The 23,213-nt window shown below is 33.3% G+C and overlaps 1 protein-coding gene across 1 annotated transcript in view; it reads left to right on the top strand.

The window, feature by feature from the left end:
* Positions 1–23,213, top strand: part of LOC144844359 (centrosomal protein of 290 kDa-like) — an 80,290-nt gene that overhangs the window by 32,275 nt on the left and 24,802 nt on the right. The window contains exons 25-36 of the mRNA XM_078701236.1: positions 216–374; positions 958–1,090; positions 1,539–1,741; positions 2,045–2,158; positions 2,331–2,525; positions 3,087–3,275; positions 4,537–4,671; positions 5,341–5,628; positions 10,947–11,054; positions 16,242–16,441; positions 18,767–18,854; positions 22,838–22,963. Of these exons, the coding sequence (XP_078557362.1) occupies positions 216–374; positions 958–1,090; positions 1,539–1,741; positions 2,045–2,158; positions 2,331–2,525; positions 3,087–3,275; positions 4,537–4,671; positions 5,341–5,628; positions 10,947–11,054; positions 16,242–16,441; positions 18,767–18,854; positions 22,838–22,963 (1,938 nt within the window). The remainder of the gene's footprint in view (positions 1–215; positions 375–957; positions 1,091–1,538; positions 1,742–2,044; positions 2,159–2,330; positions 2,526–3,086; positions 3,276–4,536; positions 4,672–5,340; positions 5,629–10,946; positions 11,055–16,241; positions 16,442–18,766; positions 18,855–22,837; positions 22,964–23,213) is intronic.

The following is a 23,213-nucleotide window of genomic DNA, read 5'->3' as shown; positions in this document are numbered from 1 at the left end:
TCCTCAATTCATATTAACCAAAGAAGTTAACAAAGTAGCTAGTCAATGGTTTACTCCATATTTACAAATAATACAGTACAAACAATCACTTTTATGTAAAACGACTACATAGCAATTTTCAATGGATTGCATAGGCTTGCCACTAGATAGCAACTAGTTATTGGCAACGCCGCTGACTCTAGCAAAGAAATGGCAATTTCATAATATTTTCACAGCTAACCAAGATGAATTTAGAGTCACAACGAACTGAACGTGAGTTAAGAGATGAACTAGCTAATGCTGTTACAAAAGCCATTAACGATATCGACAAAAAACGCATCACAGAACTAGAGAAGTTACAGTTAAAATTACAGACAGATAACTCTAAACTTAAGGTTGGTATTTGACTTTATATTTATGTTGAATATGATAGTATACAAACATTTACTGGGCTGGGTAAGTAAGTAAGAAATATTTCTTGTTTACTATGCCCCCATGAAAGGCAGTAAATATTTATTTAACATGGACTTGGTTGGAGTAGGCCTAGCTACAGTAGTGGCAGGAGTAGGCCTACAGTAGCTACAGTAATGGCACAGTTTCGCTGCGAAGATGCAAACATCAACAAAAGGCCTGCATTCATTGTTTCCAGATATGCAATAAATATTCCTAAAGCATGCTTTATTTGTTTCTTCATATTTTAACTGGCCGCTAAACTTACTAAATCCTCTAAGTCAACACATCGTAGGCTAGGGCTAGCTACATGCAATCGTCAAGTCGCCATGACAGACATGCGCAGTTTAGCAAGTCTATAGTTCTAGGGCATGGCAATAACTATAGACCGGCCATTAACCAATCAGATGTCGTGAATTGAAAGGTGCTGGTGTATATGCAATCTGTATTTTAAGTATGGTAATAAGGTTTTTTAGTCTGGTTTATATAAAGTATAAAAATAGTCACTGTTGTATGTTAATTCTGAAGGAAATGGCAGAGGTAGCTTCATTCCAGTCCAAAGCACTGGAAGCACAACAGATATCCAGGGAAAAGGAAGTGATGTCACTACGACAACAACTATTGGACATACAAACCCAGAGCGATGAAAAAGCTATCATCGGTAAGTATATTGATATCTATTGTGTAAAATTGTTAGTGAAGCCATGGTACAAATAATTTCATGAGGTGAAAATAAAACATTTCATCTTTCACCGAATTAAATTATTTGTACCATTGCACAACATTTAGTTTTTGAGAAGCAAGCCAAGGCCTAATTTTGGAGGTGGATTAGAACAATTAGGGATGACATGATACTACTAAAGGTTTATTTTTTCGAACAGCCTAGCCTTGTGTCGGGCATGGTTGGTCTCTAAGAATGAATATGCTGCATATAATGAAATTCAAATGGAATGTAACAAATTTCAATGAACACATAGAGTAGTCATTAAATATATCATGTGACCCACAATCCTCCAATCAAATGACAAGAATCTGTTATTGTTATAATATAACCTACCCTCAATGTTTGGCTGTTTTAAAAATCTATGCCATGATTTCTATCGTTCAAGGTAAACTGCACCATCATATAGTAGCCCTTCAAGTGAGTGAGGGTACTGCTGTACGTAAGCTAGAGTCATCAGTTTCCAAGATCAGAAAGATGGAAGCTCATCTGCTGCGACTTGAACAACAACTAGATGAGAAAGAACAATCCCTGTATCATACCAAAGTGGATGCTAGAAATAAGTCTAAGCATCTTAAAAGGACCATTCAGGTAGGTTTGAGCAAGGCAATCCAACAACAGGACACTGAGCTTGCCTTGCCAAGATAAGAACTCGTAACAGTTCTAGAAGTATCCATGCCTAATTAAAAAAATTACTGCACAAGATTTTTTTATGTTAGTAATAACATACAAATATTTATGAATGATCATAAATTAAAAACATTTTTCAATGAAACTTAATGTCAAGGCTCAACTTCTTGTAACATATTTGTGCGATTCTCTGCTGATGTGATATAAAATGAGCTGTGTAAACTTCTTTATTATTTGTCAATTAAGTTACTTTTTTTATTGTAGGAGCTTCGTCGGCAGTTTAGTGGTGCGATTCCTCTTAGTGAGCAGGATAAATTCTCTAAAGCAATGATACAAATGAGGCAAGACAAAGAACGTATGGACCAAGAATTGAAAATGGTAAGGCTTTTTATCACATTTTTTCTACTGTGCCTATATGAAATATACGCAGTTTTTATATATTCCTGAAAAATCCTTAGATTTTAACCCAGGATCCTAGTATGTGCAAGCAAGCACCAAACTACAGTGCAACTATTACTATGCTATTGAATATCACCACTTTTCACATCAGATTGCCTTTGAGAAAGAGAAGGTTGAAGAAAAAGTTGCTCAGTTAGAGGTTGGCAACAAAGGTTTGCAAGAATTGATGGCAACCCTTATGGATGGCAAAGGTGCTGGTAAGGTTGCAGAATGGCATACGAAGATCCAGCAGATGAGACTTCAGGATCTTAAGAACTCGCGTCAGATTAATCGTCTTAAAGGACAGGTAAGAGGGTTTTGATATTCATTGGTTTTTCATCACTCTATCATTTGTTTTAACAAATGAGGGCATATGAATCAGAATCAGTGTTACAAATGACTAGAAAGATTAGAAGCCATTTTATTTCACAAAACATGAATTGGTCTAAGGGGATGTGATGCAACTTAAAGCTATAGTATAATGGTAAGGGAAATCTGTTTAGCATGCGAGTGGCATGAGAGACCTGTACTGTATGTGCCACATTGCTTGTATCCTTAGATAAAGCTTTTGCCTTGTGTACATACAATGCATGCAAAAGGACTTCTTCCATTTAGGAGCAAACATCATTGTTAATTAATCTTAGTTTTAAATTCAAAATCTTTTTAAACACTGGCACTAATTAATAATTAGAAAAGAGTAGGGAATCTATTGCAGTGTGCTGATCATGGTAGCCACTGTGGTCTGTGGCGGGCCTAATCTGAATACAATTGATTTGTCTTTTACCATAGTACAATTTCCCAGTGTTGATTATTGGTCAATATTTGTCATAGAGATTAGGAATAAAAAAATGTCATTTTTTTCCTGCAGTTGAAGTATAATGAAGGACTTAATACTACGCATGAAAGAACAGTTGCAAACCTTGAAGAAGACATTGTCCGCATTCAGAGGGAAGCTGAAGAAAAGCAGCTGCTTTGGGAGCAAAGAGAAGTTGAGCTGGAAAGGATTATTGATAGTCTGGAAAAGCAACAGAAAGCCATGGCTAATGCAGCCCTCAGAGTAAGTTGCCTCTAGTTAAGTGTCTATGTATGCTACTGGTGAGATCTGTATACTGACTCACCAAGTGGTTTTTGTCAGTGATGTCTTTGACTCCTTGGTTGTATTTCCCTCATACAGTAGAACATCATCTTATTTTAATACAGATAAAACATATAGGTAATACTTTCTACATTTTATTCATATTTGAATATTGTACATGGTTCATAAGGCAAATAAAACTGTAAACATCATCTTATGTTAGTTTGTAACCACCGTTATTCAACTTTGAAGACGTGATGACGTCGTCAAAATGAAAATATGAAAAAATCGATCACAGATAAGCGAGTTGCGCTCTGTTGAATATGGTGGTCTATGACAAAAGGGGAAAAACCCTATTTTTAAAATTCATGTGGCCAAATGATGACGTCGTACCATTTTGTACGTCTAATGTGTATATACATTTTAAATATATCTACAACTCATTGGCTTCCATAATAAGTTAAAAAAATTGGGGGTCACCTTCCATTCTGAAGAGTTATATTCATTTTAAAAAGGCCTTATTTTTTACCATTTTTAGCACTTTTGTACAATAATGTGCGCATTTTGTCATTTTAAACGTGCTCGTATAGCACTATTCTAAGTCGAAATGGACTCAAATTTGGTGAATGTACAAAGGAAGATGAGTAGAATGCAATTTGTACAAAAAATTGTATTTTTTTCGCTTTCTATGTACGCACGCGCAAAAACGTGTTTTTTCGCAGTAATTTTTTAAAACATGCAAATGGCCTAATTCATGCTCTAAATTGATCAAAACGTAATTTTGAGCTTTTTAAATTTTTAACGCCCGATTTCACGCGTATGGCCCTACATGCGCGTGCGTTTTTATTTGCTAATATTTTTAGTGTAGTGAATTTCACTAATATGTGATAATGAATTATGGAGATATGATTCATAATGTGATTTCACAAAATGGCGTATAAATGACGTCACGGATGAATGATCACGCTGAAAAGCTTATTAGGACTAAGTTAAAGTATTTGAAAGACATTGTGAAATTCTTGTGATCATTGCCATTCAACTTTTTGAGATAATTGTTACACAAAAAGTGTACAGAAAGAAGAAGAATATTTTAATGCAAGTACAATAACAATAGGTGATCATTTTATTCTAAATGATCACCTAATAAAATGTAGAAATTATTAACTATATTTTTTATCTCTATTAAAATATGGATGATTAAAAACAATGAATGAATAACTATTTTCAATTTCTATTTCTGTAGTTTGAAGAGGCAACAGGATCCATGCCCGATCCTACCTTACCAGTGGCCAACCAGCTTGAACATGCACTTAGAACTATAAAGCAACATGTCAAAACTATTTTGGATACTCGAGCAGAAAATAAAGAACTCCAGAAGGTAAGCCATAAAATTAACACTCCTATTCAAGGGACTCTTCTATTCAGGGGACACACCTATTAAGAAGATACATGTCGAATCCCAAATATGTCCACAAAATACAAGTTCTACTACTGTATACCCAATGCAATTTGAAATGGTTTATATTTGAGATATTTAATAGCATTTCCAATAAAATAATGTATACTGCCCTCTATATCAAAGATGATAATTACTGTATACTGGATTTAAAAATTATTATAGCAGTGTAAATTTAAGTATAAGCTGAGAGTGGCAGGTAATGTGGGAAGGGATTGATTGGAGGAGATTTTTTTTTAATGCTTGATTTTGTTTTTGTGTAATATTTGTAGAAAAAATGTATAGGAACTAATCTTTACCTCTTGCAGTACACCAGTATATATTGAAATATTAGTATAACAGATATTATTTTATGTATATATTTATATGGCTGTCTGTCTGTTTTAATGTATAGTTAAACACACCTCAGTTTCTAGATTTTTTAGGTGTGCAGTCTAGGCCAAGTTCAACCACAACCACAAAATACTACTGTAAAAGTGTTTCTCAACTGTTAGTTTTAATATATTTATATAGCCAGTATCACAAACAATGTTGTATCGTGCGCTTAATAATAAGTTTAAAGCTAACCCAATACATATAATTTTTCTACAGAATCTGAACAGTATTGAAAAACAATTGGCCAGGACTGAAGACAATCTTCTTACGAGAGACAAAGTGATCAATGAACTTCGTCTACGGCTTCCAGCTTCAGCAGAGAGAGATGAGATTATTAAAGGTCAGATGTCAGAAGGAGTGCGGTATCAGCACATTGACGAAGCTTGCCAACACAAACAAGCCTTAAAGGTTGCTCAGGCTCAGATGGAATCTTTACAAGCACGTGTTCAGCAGAAGGAAGATGCTATTCAAAAGTACATGGATCTGTTAGATCAGTCTCGAAGGGTAAGTGGTTTTCCTTCTGCTCTCTCTAGCTGATTCTCTTTACTGTATCTATAATTTGGTTTGATTTGATTTGATACAAGTGCCATATATGAAGCCATATGTGGAGAGACTGTACAGACAATCTGGTTATCTCTCAAAATATTAAAAATAAACTGATCATCTCATTTTAGCATCTTCTTGTCCAGTCTTCTGAGAATGTGTCTTCTTAGTGCAAGAGAAACTTGAGAAACAAATATTTGTAGAAGAAAATAATAGGGTTAAAATACTTATTTAACATTGATTACAATTCAGTAAAAAAAAATGAGATAAATATTTGTATATTTAAATTTAAAAAGCAAGCCCTTTCAACAAATAACTGCCCAACCTCATCAGTGAACTGAAATTTACAATTTTAGTATGCATCTATATGCATTGTATTTTATTTTTCTTTGTTTTTAAAATGGGTTAACTAGACAGATCTATTTTTAACCTCAACTTGCATTACCTGTTATTTTGTAATTATGGAATTGATGTTTGTTGATGTGACATGGTGGGACCAAACCCTATTAGTCACACAGGTGATTTCACCCCATACTCTCCCAGATACATGGTGTTACTTTTTTCACGCTGCTGCTCTAGACAGCTACGTACTCCCATGAGGACTACTCATTCATAAGCTAAAGCAAGCAGCAGTTATAGTATCTAAGGCCGACAGTTTTGCGACTTTGTAAACTCGACTATGATTTATAGATCCCACCTGCTGGACCCAAAAAACATCTGGGAAAAGAGAGTGAGGGCTCACGGCTGAACGATTTTGGATTCTCGCCCTTTGATTGGTTGACGCGAATCAACAGACTGGGAAGAATTTTCGTGAAGTCACGTTGTCTCTAGAGGGTATTCAGTTGCATGCCAACAGGTTGAGGTCACACACACACATAGCAAATTAAAGTTCAAAATTGACCATTTTTAAATGGGCATGTGAATCATAATTAAAGAAGTATCTTTGATTTGTATGTAATTTTGCGATTAAAGGACATCTTTTTAATAATTAATCATAAATATATCTGAAGAAAGAACAATGATTAATTTTAAAATGTCGAGCAGCGTTTTTTGTAAGAAATATTTCTTGTAAGAAATATTTCTTGTTTACAATTACTGTTATTGTCTTTGCCCATGACACAAAATTTACAAGATATATAACAGTGAGCCCTCTTCAGACGTCATGTATATGTATATAATTCTATACTATACTACCCATAGATTTTACAGTACTATACAACTACTGTAGTAGATTGTCGACTAGGTAGAAGCATAGTGATTCTAATATAAGCTGAGACTAAGCACAAAGGCCGTCGTACATCTGTTCCAGTAAGAAGACATAAATCAGAACACACATTCTTGTTAAAGCACAGTGAAGTTTTTATAAAAATTAATTATTATTGTTAATCGCAATGAAATGAATAATATCTTTAACATTTTTGCATACAAGGATCGTATAGAATACGTTCTAGTGTTTATAATGTATGATATACAAGCTGCAATGCAGACGTGGTATTGCGGGACTGTTTAAGGGGTGTGACATCGAATTGTCGATTGCTGCAGCCATATTTATTAGCCAATCTAATATAATAATACCTCTCTATGGTAATACCCTGTAATACTATATTTGGAGCTCGACCGAGAAACAACATCCTTATTTGAAAAAGATCATGTTCCAGAATGAATCATACTGTAACTTGAGTAAATTCTATGGAATTTGGAAAATGTATTAAAATATCATATGTTCTACATTCAATGAATTAACCTCCATATTCTCTGAAATCAACCAACTAACCAAATATTAAGTTTTCTGGTTTACAATTTATTATTACTGTATTTAGCTGCAAAATACTTTTTTTTAATGAAAGGTTAACTGGGTGTGTTGTTATAACATCCATCCAGGATCTATTTTAATCTTTTATTGGCTTTACCTTCCTCCTGAACTATTGCCGATTCTTTTAAATAAACAAATTCTCAAGCTGTTCCATAGAAGAAAGTGCTATTTACTGTAAAAGAGCAACAGAGCCACTCAGTTATGTTTTCGACTGGGATTAACCGGAATTTATTTCAACATATTCATTTGATTTCTGTAGTTACAATAATACAGACTGAATTGTGATTTTTTTTAATATCCTGTAGGCCTAGTATAAACAGGCCTTGAGGAGAGATGAAAGTTATTGTCTGTGTACTATAACATTTAGTCTCACTAAAGAAAGACCATAAAGGATCAATCAATGCCTCTCTCCATAGTCCACTGTGCTTTGAGATGGTGATTGTAGTTCTATATCATAATACAGTACCAATACAATTTACCATATTAATATCATCAATTATCATATTTGTCATTGTGAAATACCAGCATATTTATGTGAAGTCAAAAAAGTATTTTGGAAAATCATGCATATTAAACAGAACTGCAGCTGATTAAATCACTGCACAGTAGGCTCATATAATTTATGATTTTTTAAAGGAGGATAAAGCTATAACATTCAATACAACACTGACTACCCCTTTAAGTGTTAAAGTTAAGTATTATGCACACCATCTGGTAATAGTATATCAGAAGACACTTAACTTTCTTAGACTACAGGGGATAAATGGGGTCATTGGGATTATATACTGTAAACATGTAACCTTGAAAGCATTTTATAGGCCTTGCTACATGCATTTGAAAAATCCATTTTACATAGAGGAAAGGGTGTACATTGGCGTATGCAGTGGAAGGTGGCCCTGGTTTAGCACTCTTATCCCAAGAAGCGCTCAAATGCTGGATAGTTGCACTGCAGCTGCTCATACCCTTACGTCCATATTCTTAAACTGGACTTTAGTCGTAGTTCATTTTAATTCATAAACCGAACTTCAACTAAATCAGTGACTAAATCAGGCCAACCTCGACTAAATCGAGACGGATTTTGCTCAATTTTTTAGTCCTCGAGGGGGCAGGCTAAATCGCCGACTAAATGGTATTTAAACGAGGTTGAGTTGTTATATTGGCCAGATATTGAAGAATGAAATATCTATTTTTATATTAGCTTAATTAAATATACATTGGTATATGTTATAATAATGCTGTAAACTGTATACAAATTACATTATTTTCTTCGCGCAAGTCCGACTTGAACTACGTCACGACATAGCAACGATGGAAGATGCCGAAATTCACCACGCGATGGAATGTTTAGGGGGTCTAGCGCTTTCTTGTCACGCTATGAAGTATGTGGTTCGTCGCGATCATACTTTGTTGGAGGCCTAGAAAATATGACAGTTACCGTACCGCCATGGTTCCTAAATATATTTTGAAGATTTTGTTTATTTGTTAATCAAAAGTGCTTCACTGTTAAATTAATACTGATCTTGTTCTATAATAATTAACGATTGAAATTATTTTTCATGTATAGTCCTGATGCGTAAAAAGTTTTGTAAGAAAATGGAAAGTGATATCAATGCGCAAAATTTCGTCTGCTCCTCAAATACTCTCTTGTCATTGGCCTTCACTTCATTAAGTCGAACTGCTAACTTTGACTACTTCTTTTATGAATCGAATTTGAAGTAATAGCTCGAACTAGGACTTTTTCAAGTCGAACTTTAGTCGTAGTTCGAAGTTTAAGCTCTGGGTTTAGCCAGTGAACACTCATAGCCATATGCCAATGGGTGTATATAGATAGCTCACGACAATAAATAGAATGTTTTTCTCTCCATCTCTCAAAAACACCCAATAATATTAATTTATAACTTCATTTATACTTGGGTTCTACTACCAGGCTTTAGTTTGTTTTTAACCTATTGATTAAAATAGATTCTGATTTTGTTTAAAAAGCACCCTTTATAGTTTGACGTATACAAAATTGTTATAATGCCCATTGCTTTTTTCGGACTCCTGTGTATTAAATTATCTACAAAGTGACATGAAACTGAATGTCCAATTAAAAAAAGTATTATACTGAATCCAAATTTGATAAATTATACTATAAGAACCGTGTTTATAATGGCTAATGTAAATTAATTTTTTCCTGTAAAGCAAGGATATACTGTAAATTTAACAGATTGAAATAAAGTTTTAGTTTCAATCTTCTGATTTCCTGTTTTTGTGTAATATAATGTACAGTACTGTATGTAATTGGCTGATTGAAGATGCATTGTCTTTCTGGGAATTCCCCAAAATACTGTTAGTCATCAATTATCGCTTTCAGCTATAAGATCAGTTTTGAAATGCAAATTAATGATACAGGTTTTGTTTTACACTATTTATTTTTCTATAATCTTTGTGCTTTCTGGTTTGTTGTACAGATTGAAAAATCACTGCAAATTGAATAGAATAGAAGCAACTAAAGCCATAAACACTATTACCTTTAATGAAATGGAAATATGTATTAACCATAATTTCTGCGTACAGAATTTCACTGCGTTAATGACAGAAGCCTAATGGGGTAATATATTATAATAAGCACATGTAAAACTGCTTCCAGGTTTTCCAATTTCAATCGGTGACTGTTTTCTACATATTGTTGATATTTTCGTTGGTAAGGTTCCCTATCGCAAAATTCGAAAATTAAACCACCGCAAAAATAACAGCAATACAGTACTGTAGGTATATCACCTGCCAGTATACAGTACTTACTATTTAAGAACAAACATTCATAAAAGTTGTAGGCTAAAGTTTGCTTATATTTATGGTATTGATGAAACAAAAATTCTGGTTATATTAGTGTTAATTAGACCATCAGAATAAATTGCTGAGATTCCAAGATAGAATGTGAAGATTAACTGAAAACCAATGTTGTTTAAGTACTTAAGAAACTTTCATTGGTTTTATATTGAACAAGCTGCTAACGTTTCAAGATGTTTTTTAGAATTTAAGGTCACAAACTACATTTATTGTAAAAATAAATACTATATGGTCCTATTGCGATAACTTTTTTCGTCTTTAAACAGTTAAAAATGTGATAAATAAGTTGATTCTAATAATTTAAGCGGCGCGCTATAAATCCATGCATTGCGCAATTATTGCAGCAATTAGACGTCATGCTAGGGCTATAGTATAGTGTACGATGTTCATACATTACTGCTGTTTACCAGCTAGGCCTACAAAACTAAGCCTAGCTACGAGAGGACCGCAAGCTACTTATGTAGTGCATTGTTTTGTTTTTATCATAATTTACCATAAAACGTACATTCAAGACAAGGAATGACCTAAGTCTAACAAAGTAATGTATTATTTTTACAAAACGTCAACAATTGTAGGGAATGAGTCTTAAATAAACAAAAATGAGTTACTTATTAATGTTTATCTTTAATTACAGGAACTTGATGAGGAGAACAAACTGCATATTCAAGAAGTTCAGAATATGCAATTGAAGCTGAATAGCAAATCTGATATGGCATTTACTAAGTTCAAACAAACAGCAATGGTAAGAAAAATATTCATTCCAGACTAATTAAATATAAGAGTTTGTATTTTTGTTCATCGTACAATTTTTTTTGTTATTGCACGCATCCATACATGGGGTATCAAAATGACTGCAAGTGTACTGGGAAGGTTTTAAACAACATTAGATAATTCCAGGGTGCAGGGGTTAAAAAGAGGAGGATTTGCTGGGGCAGGAGTGGTGGGGGTGTTTGTGGGGTATAAAAATTACCACATTTAAATCATCTCCAGAAAGGTTTTCAGGGTTCTGGGAGTAATGGAACCAACATGACTGGAATCATATTGGGAATGTTTTAAATTGCATTTGAAAACTGTCACGGAGGGGTTGTGGAATGTAGTCAGGTGGCTTAACAACAAATTTTGAGGAAATCGTGACACGGTGGACAAAGGCGGCAAATTTGGCATGGAGCTTCGTTGGGACCTACCAATTGATTTTTGCCTAGGAGCCACTCTGGTCGTCATTTATTTTTCAAGATGGCAACCAAAATCCAAAATGGCCGCCAATAAATTGGAAAATCACATTTTCATTTGTTGCAGAAGTCACATATAGGCAAATGAACTATCAAAACATAAGTATTCATGTTCATTGAAACATATTTTAGATGGTTAAGATGGTAGCCAAAATCCAACATGGCTGCCAGTAGCCTAAACTGGAAAACATGGAGTAATCATGGTCATTGAAACATTTTAGACATGGTACATAGTTATAACCAGTCAGTTTCTGAAACCACATAAAATGTGGTATTTTTGGGAAAAGTAAGATTGAGGGCGCAAAAGTAAAAAGTACACTTTTTTACCTGTAACTAATTAAGTTTTTGTCAGAATAATTTTTAAATGGTCTTATTTGATAGATAATTACATTTTCTCTATATTAAAGAAAACAAATTTTACATTAAATATCCATAGTTCAGATAAATTTACGTTAATTGCCTAAAATCAGCAAATATAACACATTTTAATACATAACAAATACTATTGGATGTTAAAAAATTACAAATCTAGTTATCATAAATAGGATTCTTTTACATTTTCATAGAAACTGTTTTATTATAAAACATATAAATATATATTTTTCTAACAATTTCTCATAAAAAAACTTTTATGACCACTAGTTTTCGAGATATAGAAATGTGTACTACCAGTACAGGTCAAAGGTCAATAACAAGAATCTGGGTCAGTTTCTTGGAAAAGTTTGTATTAGACTGAATAGAAACATACATCTTCTGATTAATTTCAGACCTATTTAAAGTTTGTCCAACTGTTAACAAGTTATATGACATGTAGGTCAAAGGTCAAAAATACCAAAAATCATACTTCCGGCCATTTTGTGACAAATTTTTCCATTAGGATGAATATTAATATGCATCTTCCTAATAATTTGACACTAAAATTATTTAATTTAATGTAAGCGTTGCGGAGATATGGTTATTTTGATTTCAATTGGATTAAAATCTTCAAATTGAGGTCAAAGGTCAAAGAAAAACTTTAGAGATTTGATAACATGGGTTTTTATAACTAGCATGGTTTATCAATTTATAAAATACAATGCTTGCACTTTCCTTCTGATTTGCAGACTAAAATACATTAGGAATGGACTATTTGTGACTTTGTATACGATATATGTATTTCAATTTCAATGGCTACCATTTTTTATTTTTGGGCGCCATCTTGGAACTCACTTTATATAATATTTCCTAAATCGGTTTTACTGACCTCAGAAATTCTTGATTCAGTAAATTATTTGTCAATTTGTAACTTTTACAGCCAGATATATATGATATATCAATTTACTGGCAGCCATTTTGGATTTTGGCCGCCATCTTAGAAAATCGGAAGCTGATTGGGTGGCTCCTAGGCAAAAATCAATTAGTACGTCTAAAAGAAGCCTCATGTCAAATTTGGTGCTTTTGTCCACCGTGTAACGTTTTAGTCGCTAAGCCACCTGACTAATGGGAGTAATGACAGTAATAAGATCTCCCAAATTTGTACTGACGGTTTAAAAACTGTAATTCCAAAAAGACGTATTAGGGAGCTACTGGTGTCTTGGGCTAATAATGATCATTGTACAGTGAAGGTTTTAAACTATCATTTGAATTTGGGTATACTTGCTAATATATGCGCCAAAGCATTCTATTTGAAGTTGGTTAAAAAATGGAAGATCTTTTGCTTGTATTTTATGACAAACTGTTAATAAATAAACTTTGCATCTACCAGCCTCCTTAAATTTTCTCGGCTCTTCCATAATCCAAAGTTCCAGTCCATTTTTTCAATTATTATTTTTTTCTCTATTTTTCTAAACAATTATTGTACTATAAAAAAAAAAAACTTTCCTAGTTGAAACACCAATGAAAGCTTCGTTTGGAGACCATCTGGCAATATCGGGTGCTGTATAGACAAATGGAGCTGGGGTCCCGTCAGGCATTTGAAATTAGCACTGTCTTATAGCAACACGAACATCTAGTATCTGCCTCAGACCTATTAGCTCTGCCTTCCCTCTGGTCAAGGTGGGCACAAGACGAGGAAAGCCCTTGATCGATGATACTGAAGGACCAACCAAGGTGCAGCCTCGTGGAAAAGCCTGACATTTTGTGTTGTGTGTTTATTATTAAATTGAGTGTTCCCATAATGTTCGGCCAAGTCATAATTTTGCGTAGTTTGTATTCGTATGACTGTAAGTGTGTACTACATTTTAGTAATAATTATTGACGTTTTGTAGTGTTTGAGAACTCTGTAAAATTGTATTTAATGTAAATGTCTGCTGCCAAGAACACTGCAAAAAACACTGCCAAATGTTAATTCTTTATTTTTCATGAGATATTGAAAGTTTATTATTCATATATTCTCATAAATATTTATATTACCTCATGATATCATGTGAAAATGATTTATATTGCAGTGCTAGTTTAATTATTAACTTGTTCGTAGAAAGCAGCTATATACAGTATACTGTATTTCTGTAGATGACGAAATAATGGTTTCACTTTCTTGTTTGTAATTGCAAAACAAAATAGTTGAGACAGACGCTGACCACTATTATAATTACTAAACCTTATTCAAAGAGGGTGTTCATACCAACATGATGTTCTGACAAATGTTGTATCTGAACAGTCATCGTCTTAGCATGTGTCCTACATTTTAGTGGTGAATGGTTTATTTTAACAGATTAGCGCAGGATGCTGGCGCAATTCAATGTTTATCCAATCAAAATGTTCCCTATGATCGATGTCAAAGGAGAGTACCATTTATGTAATGAATATTGCAAAGGAGGGTTGGGGTTTGTTGTTTGTTGTGGCTAGCGAGATGGAGCAAGTGATAAATTAATATACTGTTATTTTTGTTTAAACGACACTTGCTATAATAAAGTTCTTTTTTAAAGAAAGTCTAGGCCTCCCATGTTTGTTAAACAAAGAAGTACACATAAATAAATAGTTATCAATGGTGGAACTTATTCCAACATAAGAGACACCAATTGGGGACACTTTATGTTTTATTGAGGCACTTGCTGCATGTACTGTATACAGTTGGTAATATGGCAGAATGATTTGCATCAATTGAGATAGAAAAACATACTATTTATGACAAACAGGAAACAATAAAGACCCCTTCCCTACGCTTTTTAGATCTAATTTAAGGTCACAAACTACATTTAATGTAAAAATAAATATTATATGGTCCTATTGAGATAACTTTTTTGTCTTTAAACTGTTAAAAATGTGAAAAATAAGTTGATTCTAGTAATTTTAACGGCCCGCTATAAATCCCAAAATGCATTGCGCGCAGATTGATATTATTTTTTTCACCTACTGTACTTTTCGATTGATCTTGAGGCCAAAACAATTTGTATCAACAGAGTCTGGCAAAAATAAAAGATAATTAATGCAGCAACTATTAAAACGTCAGGCTAGGTATATAACTAGCGTACGATGTTCGTACGTTACCGATGTTTACCAGCTAGGCCTACAAAACTAAGCCTGGCTAGGCCTAAAGACCGTCCACGAGAGGTCAATCGCCGCTAGCTACTTAGGTAGTGCATTGTTTCTCACTTTTTATCATAATTTACCATAAAACGTACATTTAAGACAAGGAATGACCTGGTTTAATGTTTTTAAAGTAATATATATGTATTATTTTTACAAAACGTCACAAATTGTAGGGAAGGGGTCTTTAACTGTAGGCCCACTGTGGCTGGTAACTAAATGTAAATAACAGGTGAAATACTATAGGTTCTCAACATTGACATATACATAGGCATACTGTAAGTTCACATTGAATTCAAATAAATTACATTAAATTCAGGATCTTTTGAATGTTAAACAGGATTAGAGAACCTAATAGTCCCGTATAGGCAGGGGGTTTTATAGTTTGGGCCAATGTTACCCCACTACCTTATCCCTATCATAATCAAAATGTCCATCTCTAATAATCCACATAGTTTTGTATAAACCGCTTACATATATATATACACCATACAGTATTGAATTAATAATTTATTAATGTTTAAATTGCAAATTGGTTCGTCTACAACCAAGTGTAACAGCATGTGCTTCTATACATATTGAATTTCCTTTCTTAACATCATAAATGCACTGACTTTGGGGGCTTCTCATCCTACAATCCCCCCACCCTTTAATCAAATCCCCTTTTCATATCCTGCCTACGGCTCTGTCTAAAGCCTCAATCGCACTGGACTTAATTTGCGTGAAAATATCCAAGTGCGAACAATTGTCAAATTTCCGATGATATTGGGTGAAGCTACTGTGGTTAAATTTACCATTTTTCAAATCCAGTACGAACAAGGCTTAAAGCTGCCTAATCCTATTTCGTTTAAATGTAAAATTTTTAGTTTCTTCCTGGATTAATTTTTTGGGGATTAGGAAGTACACCGAAAGACAATCTCCTACTCTTTTCGAAGACTGTACTGTATTCCTTAATGTGCACATAAGCCATATTGCAAATGGGACCAACGGCTCAACGTATCATCCAAAAGATGCTGCGCTATCTACATGTATTCCAACCTGCCAGTTGGAACACACAGAGAGCTGCAATTAAATTTGAACCATGGTGGGAGAAAGGAAACCTATGGTATTTTACGGTTTAGAGCACGTCAACACAATGAAATGTATTGCTGCTATAACTAACAATTCTTTTTATTTTGCTTTTATTTATTAAGGAATTGATAAATAAACCCTCAGCAACAATACCAAGTAGCAAACAGTTGCAGAGGTTGTCTGAGTTGGAAGAGATAGTAGCAGAGCAAAACAATGCTATGTCAGCGCTGTCCATCAAATTAAAACACACCGTCACAGAAACTACGAAATGGAAAGATATAATTGAAAGGAAAACTAAAGATTTCAATGATTCCAAACAAAAGTATGTATGTATGTTCTAAATATAAATGATAGTAGAAGTTGCCTCCAAAACTTTCCAACACGATTAATGGTCATTTTGAAAATTTATATAATATAAATTTTTTTATTTCTATTATAACTGTTAACCTAATTATACTGACTAGGTTAACAATTGCAATCACCTATCCACATTATCTAATTATTCAACTGATGATACCATCCCATGTTGTTTGTTATAATTCCACCATGGAATAAATAATATAATACTCCATGGTTCCACCATTAATCTTTATACCTGCCACCTTTTTCAGGGGCCAATGTGTAGGAAAAAATACATTTTAAATGTATATACCACCCTCTGTCTTTTAATAGAAGCACCTACCCTCAAAATAACGTGCCATCTATATTTAATTTTCTACCGAATAAATAGGCATTCCTACTGTATGTGCTATATCGACCATCAGTATTTAAACATTCTGCTCAAATTAATACAGAATAAGTTATTTATTTTTAAAACTTGGCAAGTTAATTTTGAAATAATGTTTTTTCTGAACGTTTTTTTGGATGGGTGAGAAAAAGCCATATATGCATGAGAAATAGCAACATATGCATGAGAAATAGCCACATATGTCTGAGAAATAACCCTACTGTATGTAAGAAAAAGCCATATGCGTGAGTAAAAAAAATGGATATACCTCCCTATATATTTCTTTATATGCATTAATGATTACCTATAACCTTTAGCCAAATCACTTGACACTACTGTACATTTAAATACGATGAAAGTACTGTAATGATACATACAGTACATAGATACTGTATTCAGTTTGTTACCTTTATATCAATAGAGTACTGTATGTGGCCAGAAATAGCTTCATTGACCTTTTACTCTGACCTATCTCAATAACTACTGATCATGGAGACATGTATTTGATATTATCTCAAAGATATATGTTTATATTCATTCTAATGAAACATTTTAGCAAATTGTGGCCAGGAATGGCTTCATTGACCTTTGACCTGGGTTTTCTTATTCACCAGCCATTACAAAGATTTGAATATTTTGGCTACCATCTTGTAAAAGCCCATAAAAGACCCCCCACAGGGTTACAGGATGAGCAACAATGTTTTTGTGGTTTATTTTAAAGTTATTTAAGACAAGTTGCCAACATCACAAATTACACACCAGACCCTATTTTATGACCTCTTTTAACCTGACTTCATGCATTATGCATGAGAGTGGGCAGATACTGTAAATTACAACTTTTTGACACGCCCTATAAATTCAGTTTTTTACCTAATAACCTTTTCACACTGCATAAAATGTTACAACTTGTAAAATTTGTATTTAGATCTCTCAATGTGGTCAATTAACCTTTATTTATTTATTTTAACTTTAATGTTAAATGATTTTTGTTAAAGGTGTATTTACCCGTTATTTTTCCCATTTCTGCTGCCGAGAAGTTGAGATAATTTATTTATTGGGTGATTTTTTTATACAAAAACAGGCCCAGCTAAGTTGTAACAATTGTATGTATGTATTGAATGTTAGGTGTACACTAATTAATATTATTATAACAGGTGCATATTAGTCACACATCCAGATGTTCCATTTGAAATGTATTCACTACCATGTTTAGCCAATACAAAGTTAATCTTTAATTTTAAATTCATTTTGAATGTTAATAATTGATTGATACAATATTCTTTGTATGAATAAAGTATTTCTTATTAACATAATCTATTTTTATAATACAACACAGCAATATCAAATAACCATAATTTTACAAATTTGGACTTGTTATTAAATTAATAGATATTCAATTTATTTAGTATTGGAGGTCAGATTTCACCATATCAGTAGGATTCATAGGTTTAGATCAATAGTTCTACTCAGAAAATAGAAATAGTGAGCTTTCGCATCAGGATGTTAAACAAAGGGGAACAGTCGTTAAAATTATTATTATATTATTAAAATATTAATCTGCGTACCTACGTGTATTATCCAGATATCCATTATGTTCATTATCACCATTATCATATCATATTCTATGTATATTATTATACTGTAACCTGGCTATTAACACAGAACCTTCTCAAAAACTCCTCGCAGGTCCCAGCATATAAGGTCTGCGGCCTAGGCCTAGCAGTAGTCTCAGCTTTTTCACTCTAGTCTGAAAAGCGAATCACAAGACGGACAACCGTCACACTCTGTTGTTAAATTTACTATTTTTCTTCTTGTGTATACCGTCTTGATGCAAAAACTAAAAAGCTCCTTTATGACATCCCCTCCCCACTTCCTATTGAATGGTATGACATGACCTCTGTAATCTTTTTTTTTATATAGATTAGAGAAAGGTCATCAACTAGAAAAAGATGATTTAAACATGAAAATTACAGAAGCATTGGAAAGTCTTAATCAAAAACAACAACAGGTATGTTGTAGAGTATTTTCCGACAGCGTTAAGATAGGATTATAAGTATTTCGAGCGTGTTCACTTTACAATTAATTTAACATGTCTCTCGAACATAGCAGAGTGAAAATAATATTTTGTCACACCCCTGCGCCTCGATCCGGTAGACCCGAGAGATGGAAAATCCCTCTTTACTATTTAGCAGGTAGCGGAATGATTCAGCCCTCAGCTCAGAGGATTGTGGTGCATTCCCCTCCTATAGCATGTGGTTTCAGCAGCAACGCACAGACTTCTCTCTGAGCGGCGTGCCAAAGACATTTTTGACATTCCATTCTCTAGGAACAACACGTGTACCTCTCTCGCAAATAAGGTGAACAGCGATTGCCAGGACAAGTTCAATAACTGGCGGTGAATAAAAGGTAACTGATATGCTGATCAAATAACATGCCGCAAAGAAAAAAATTGCGACAGAATTCTGGAGCGCGTGTGAAAAAAGACTTACGTCCGACAATTGTAATACTAGGCCTAAAATTAAACTTTAGCTAATATGCTTAGCCCTAACCTAGATAAGAGGCCTATGTAGAAAATAATTTAATCAATTTTGATATAATAATAATTGGTGTAATATTTAATAATGATACACTATTCCTGTTTTAGTAAGCTAGGTATATTACGAACGATTTTTATTTATTGTTGTCCATGTACGTACTAATAAACCTGGCGCTAGTTTCCTTCGCTTGTATTTTTACTCCAAATTTGATAACTAACTTTATCGTGTGAATACCACACCTTAGAAGTATACCTCATGAGTACTTTAATGAAAGAATCACATAAAAAGTAACAAATAAATCCTTAAATTAATGATTTTACAGGCGTGTTTCTCGCACACTGTTCGCGAATTTCACTTATTCAATGTTCAATATTTTTGTTTCTATGGAGCGCCAAAGAGCAACGATAATAGAGGACTAAAACTCAGTGGAATGCGTCAATTTCTCATGCATTTATTGGTGAAAAACACGTTTTATTTCAATATATTTGTTAATTTGTCAATAAAAATGCTGTAATATGTTACTGCTGATACTGTTCTGTTTTCAAAGAATAATAATCGATCCTAAATCAACATCACTACCTAGTCTAGACCTAGGACATCCTACTAAGGATATTATGATGAATTTTTCTATTTTATTCTTTAAAAGGTTAACGAAACCGTGTACAGTATCAACAGTAACATTTTTCCTTACTGACAGTGACAAAATCTATTGAAATTGTACTTGATTTTCACCAAATAATGCGTTAAATATATGGATTCCACAAAGTTTTTAGCCCTCTAATTAATTTTGCTCTTTTGGCGTTCCATAGAAACCAAAATATTGAACATTGAGTGTGCGAAATGTGAGAAAAACAACGTCTGTAAAATCACCAATTTAATGGATTTATTGTTACTTTTATGTGATTTTTCTTCATTAAAGTAGGCCTACTAATTCTAAGCTGTGGTATTCAGGATAAAGTTGGTTAAAATACAAGGCAGGTGCAAAAGGGAACTAGCCTAGCGGGCCTAGGCCTAGGCTACTTCAATTTCGGTGATTTCCTGTCTCGCAATTTTGAGAAATGATAAAATGATGCCTCGCATTTTTTGATGATGGTAAAACGATGCCTCGCATAAATTTCTGACTTGCCACGCATGCCTTCCCTGCCTCGCTGCCTCGCACTTTGTTACTACCCGATAATTAAATGAGGTAATTTCACAACTATTAATCTTATCTTTTGAGATGATCCCTTATGCTATACTGTTCTTCTTTTTTCTTGATTCAGACCCACTTGAACACTTAAAACACTATACAGTAGCTTTTTAACCTATAGGTCTGTTCAGAATTTGTGTTTTAGGTACAGTAATATACACATTTTGAGTGAAATGGTAAAAATAATTTCATAAGATGAAAGAAAAGATTTGTATTCTTATAGCATAGGGAATTTCCGAACCAGCCTAAATCTGTGTATAATAATGCATTGTTTAATATAAATAGTGTTCAATTTGTATAATAAACAATGCTTTGTTTAACTACAGTATGCTAATGTTGAAATGTGTCATGCATGCAAGGGATTAAACTAGATTATATCGTTTCATCTCATAATAACTGGTTACGAAATTCTTTCTATTATGAGGTGAAACAATACTTCATGGTTCTTTCTTTTTGCCTTTCAATATGGAATTCACCAGATTCATAACATTCATTATTTGTTTTATAACAATACTGTTCAACAACTACAAAAAAAATGATCAACATCAAGAATTTTCAACATTAAAACAATAAAGTAAATATGAATAAAATAATATGAATGAAAAAAACACTCAACAGGGAATAATTTTGTCAGTGTAGAATATTCAAAAGCTACTGTACTTTGTTACATCACATTCTTAAATCGTAGGCCTAATAGATAATACAATACAGTAGGTAATTGGATATTATCTGAGGTCAGAGGTCAAATATCAATTGGCCTCAAATCTTAAAAGTTGCACATTTTAAATACAAGTTGCCATACCAAGTTTTATGCTTCTAACCAAATTTGAAGTGTTTTGGGTCTAAGGAGCCCACTATAATAGATAATACAATATAGAACTATATTTCCTCTAGACTCCAAATTCACTTTGATTAGCAATAATATTGCTATAAAACAAAATGAATATTATCATTATATAAATATTATTTTAAAATATGTATTTAATTTAAATTATATAATATAATGTATTTAAGTGCATGTAGAATATTAAGTCATAGTCATGATATTATATCATAACTGGTAACAAAATCACAAGTAGTACAGATGTTTGTAACAATCACTATTTATTTTGCATATTTGAAAAGGAAGCATTTTTACATCACACAATGTTTCATTGTGTTTTACTGCATATCTAAGTTTTACTGTTTTTTAGACTTCATAATCAAAGGAATGTATTTAATCGAGGCCTTTATACATTTTTAATTTAATGTGCAGTATAAATGTTATTAGCAAAGTATATTTACTGTATATATTTGTAAAAATATTATATACGGTTGTACAGTGATAATGAATTATAAATGAATATATAACCGTTTCAAAATTAATTTATTTTTAGTATAACACCAGGTGGTTTAGAATTTCTTCCATGCCTGTAAATTAATAACATACACTACAAAAGTACAATTAATTTATAACAGTATTACTTACAATCTGCTGAAAGTACTGTTTTGATATTATTAGATCTCATCAGTGCAGCTCAGGTTTGTAAATATGATGAACTCCAGAACTGGGCCAGACATTTGGCTCATGGTACACTGAATCCAGGACAATTTGTCCCATAAATGTTTCGACCCAGGATGATTAGGCCCAGGACGATTTGGTCCAGGACTATTCGGCCCAGGACGGTACATATTATGTACAGGTGTAACCAACTAACAATCATGTATTTAAATGTATATTATTTTTTCTGATACATCTCAGCTCCGATTCGTCCCGCTACCTGGTACACTGAATGCACAAAAGTGTACAAACTCAATGCAAAATGCTACAGTAGTAGCTATAATATTATTTCTAAAAAACAATTGCAGAATGTAAAAGAGCGTATCCAGTACGGTACTATTTCTATTTAGCAAAAACTTTACACATTATAATAAAGTACAGTATTACCAATCTTGGAGTACCAAGATGGAGTCACGGCTATGAGCGCTCACTCGCTAAACCCAGGGGCCCCGGAGTTATTTGGGCCCCTGAGCAGTGCCCAGAGTAAAAAACAGGCATTAAAATATGTCAAAAAATGGAGGGCCACTTAGAGTTCCTAAACCAGAGGCCTCTGCGTTCTACGCCACTGGATGAAATATATACAGTAGATACAACTGAGCTAAAAAAACTAATAATATACAGACCCATTTTATACATACTGTAGGTGTTGGAAGCAATTTTTACATAGCACCAATTTTTTGTTTAATCATGTCATTTTACATAAAGTTTTTGATTCATTATTACAGGTCGAGTCAATAGAAAATGAACTTGAAAGACAAAAAAGTTTAAATGAAAAAGCACCGAGTAATTCTATGAAAATGTTAGTGGATAGATTGAGGAACGATCTGGCACTAAAGGAAAAGCAACATAAAGTAAGTTTGCCAAAAGTTTATCATCTTATTTCTCATTCAGCTGATTTGGTGTTGTACAATATGAATCATAGGCAAGTTCCATGATACAAAGTCACACATGTATCACAGTTGATGCCTGTGTCACCGACTTCATGTGGGGAAAGAAACGTTCTTTTGTAGATCTGTTTATCCATTCATTCATATTGTGTATCTGTTGTGATATATGAGAAAATGAGAAATTTGTTTTGTTGTTTCTTAAAGTATTACCTGT

The sequence above is a fragment of the Antedon bifida genome, chromosome 1, assembly GCF_963402885.1.
Source record: "Antedon bifida chromosome 1, ecAntBifi1.1, whole genome shotgun sequence".
Classification (NCBI taxonomy): Eukaryota; Metazoa; Echinodermata; class Crinoidea; order Comatulida; family Antedonidae; genus Antedon; species Antedon bifida.
The sequence above is the reverse complement of the archived record's forward strand: the minus strand, read 5'-3'. Positions and strand labels throughout refer to the sequence as shown.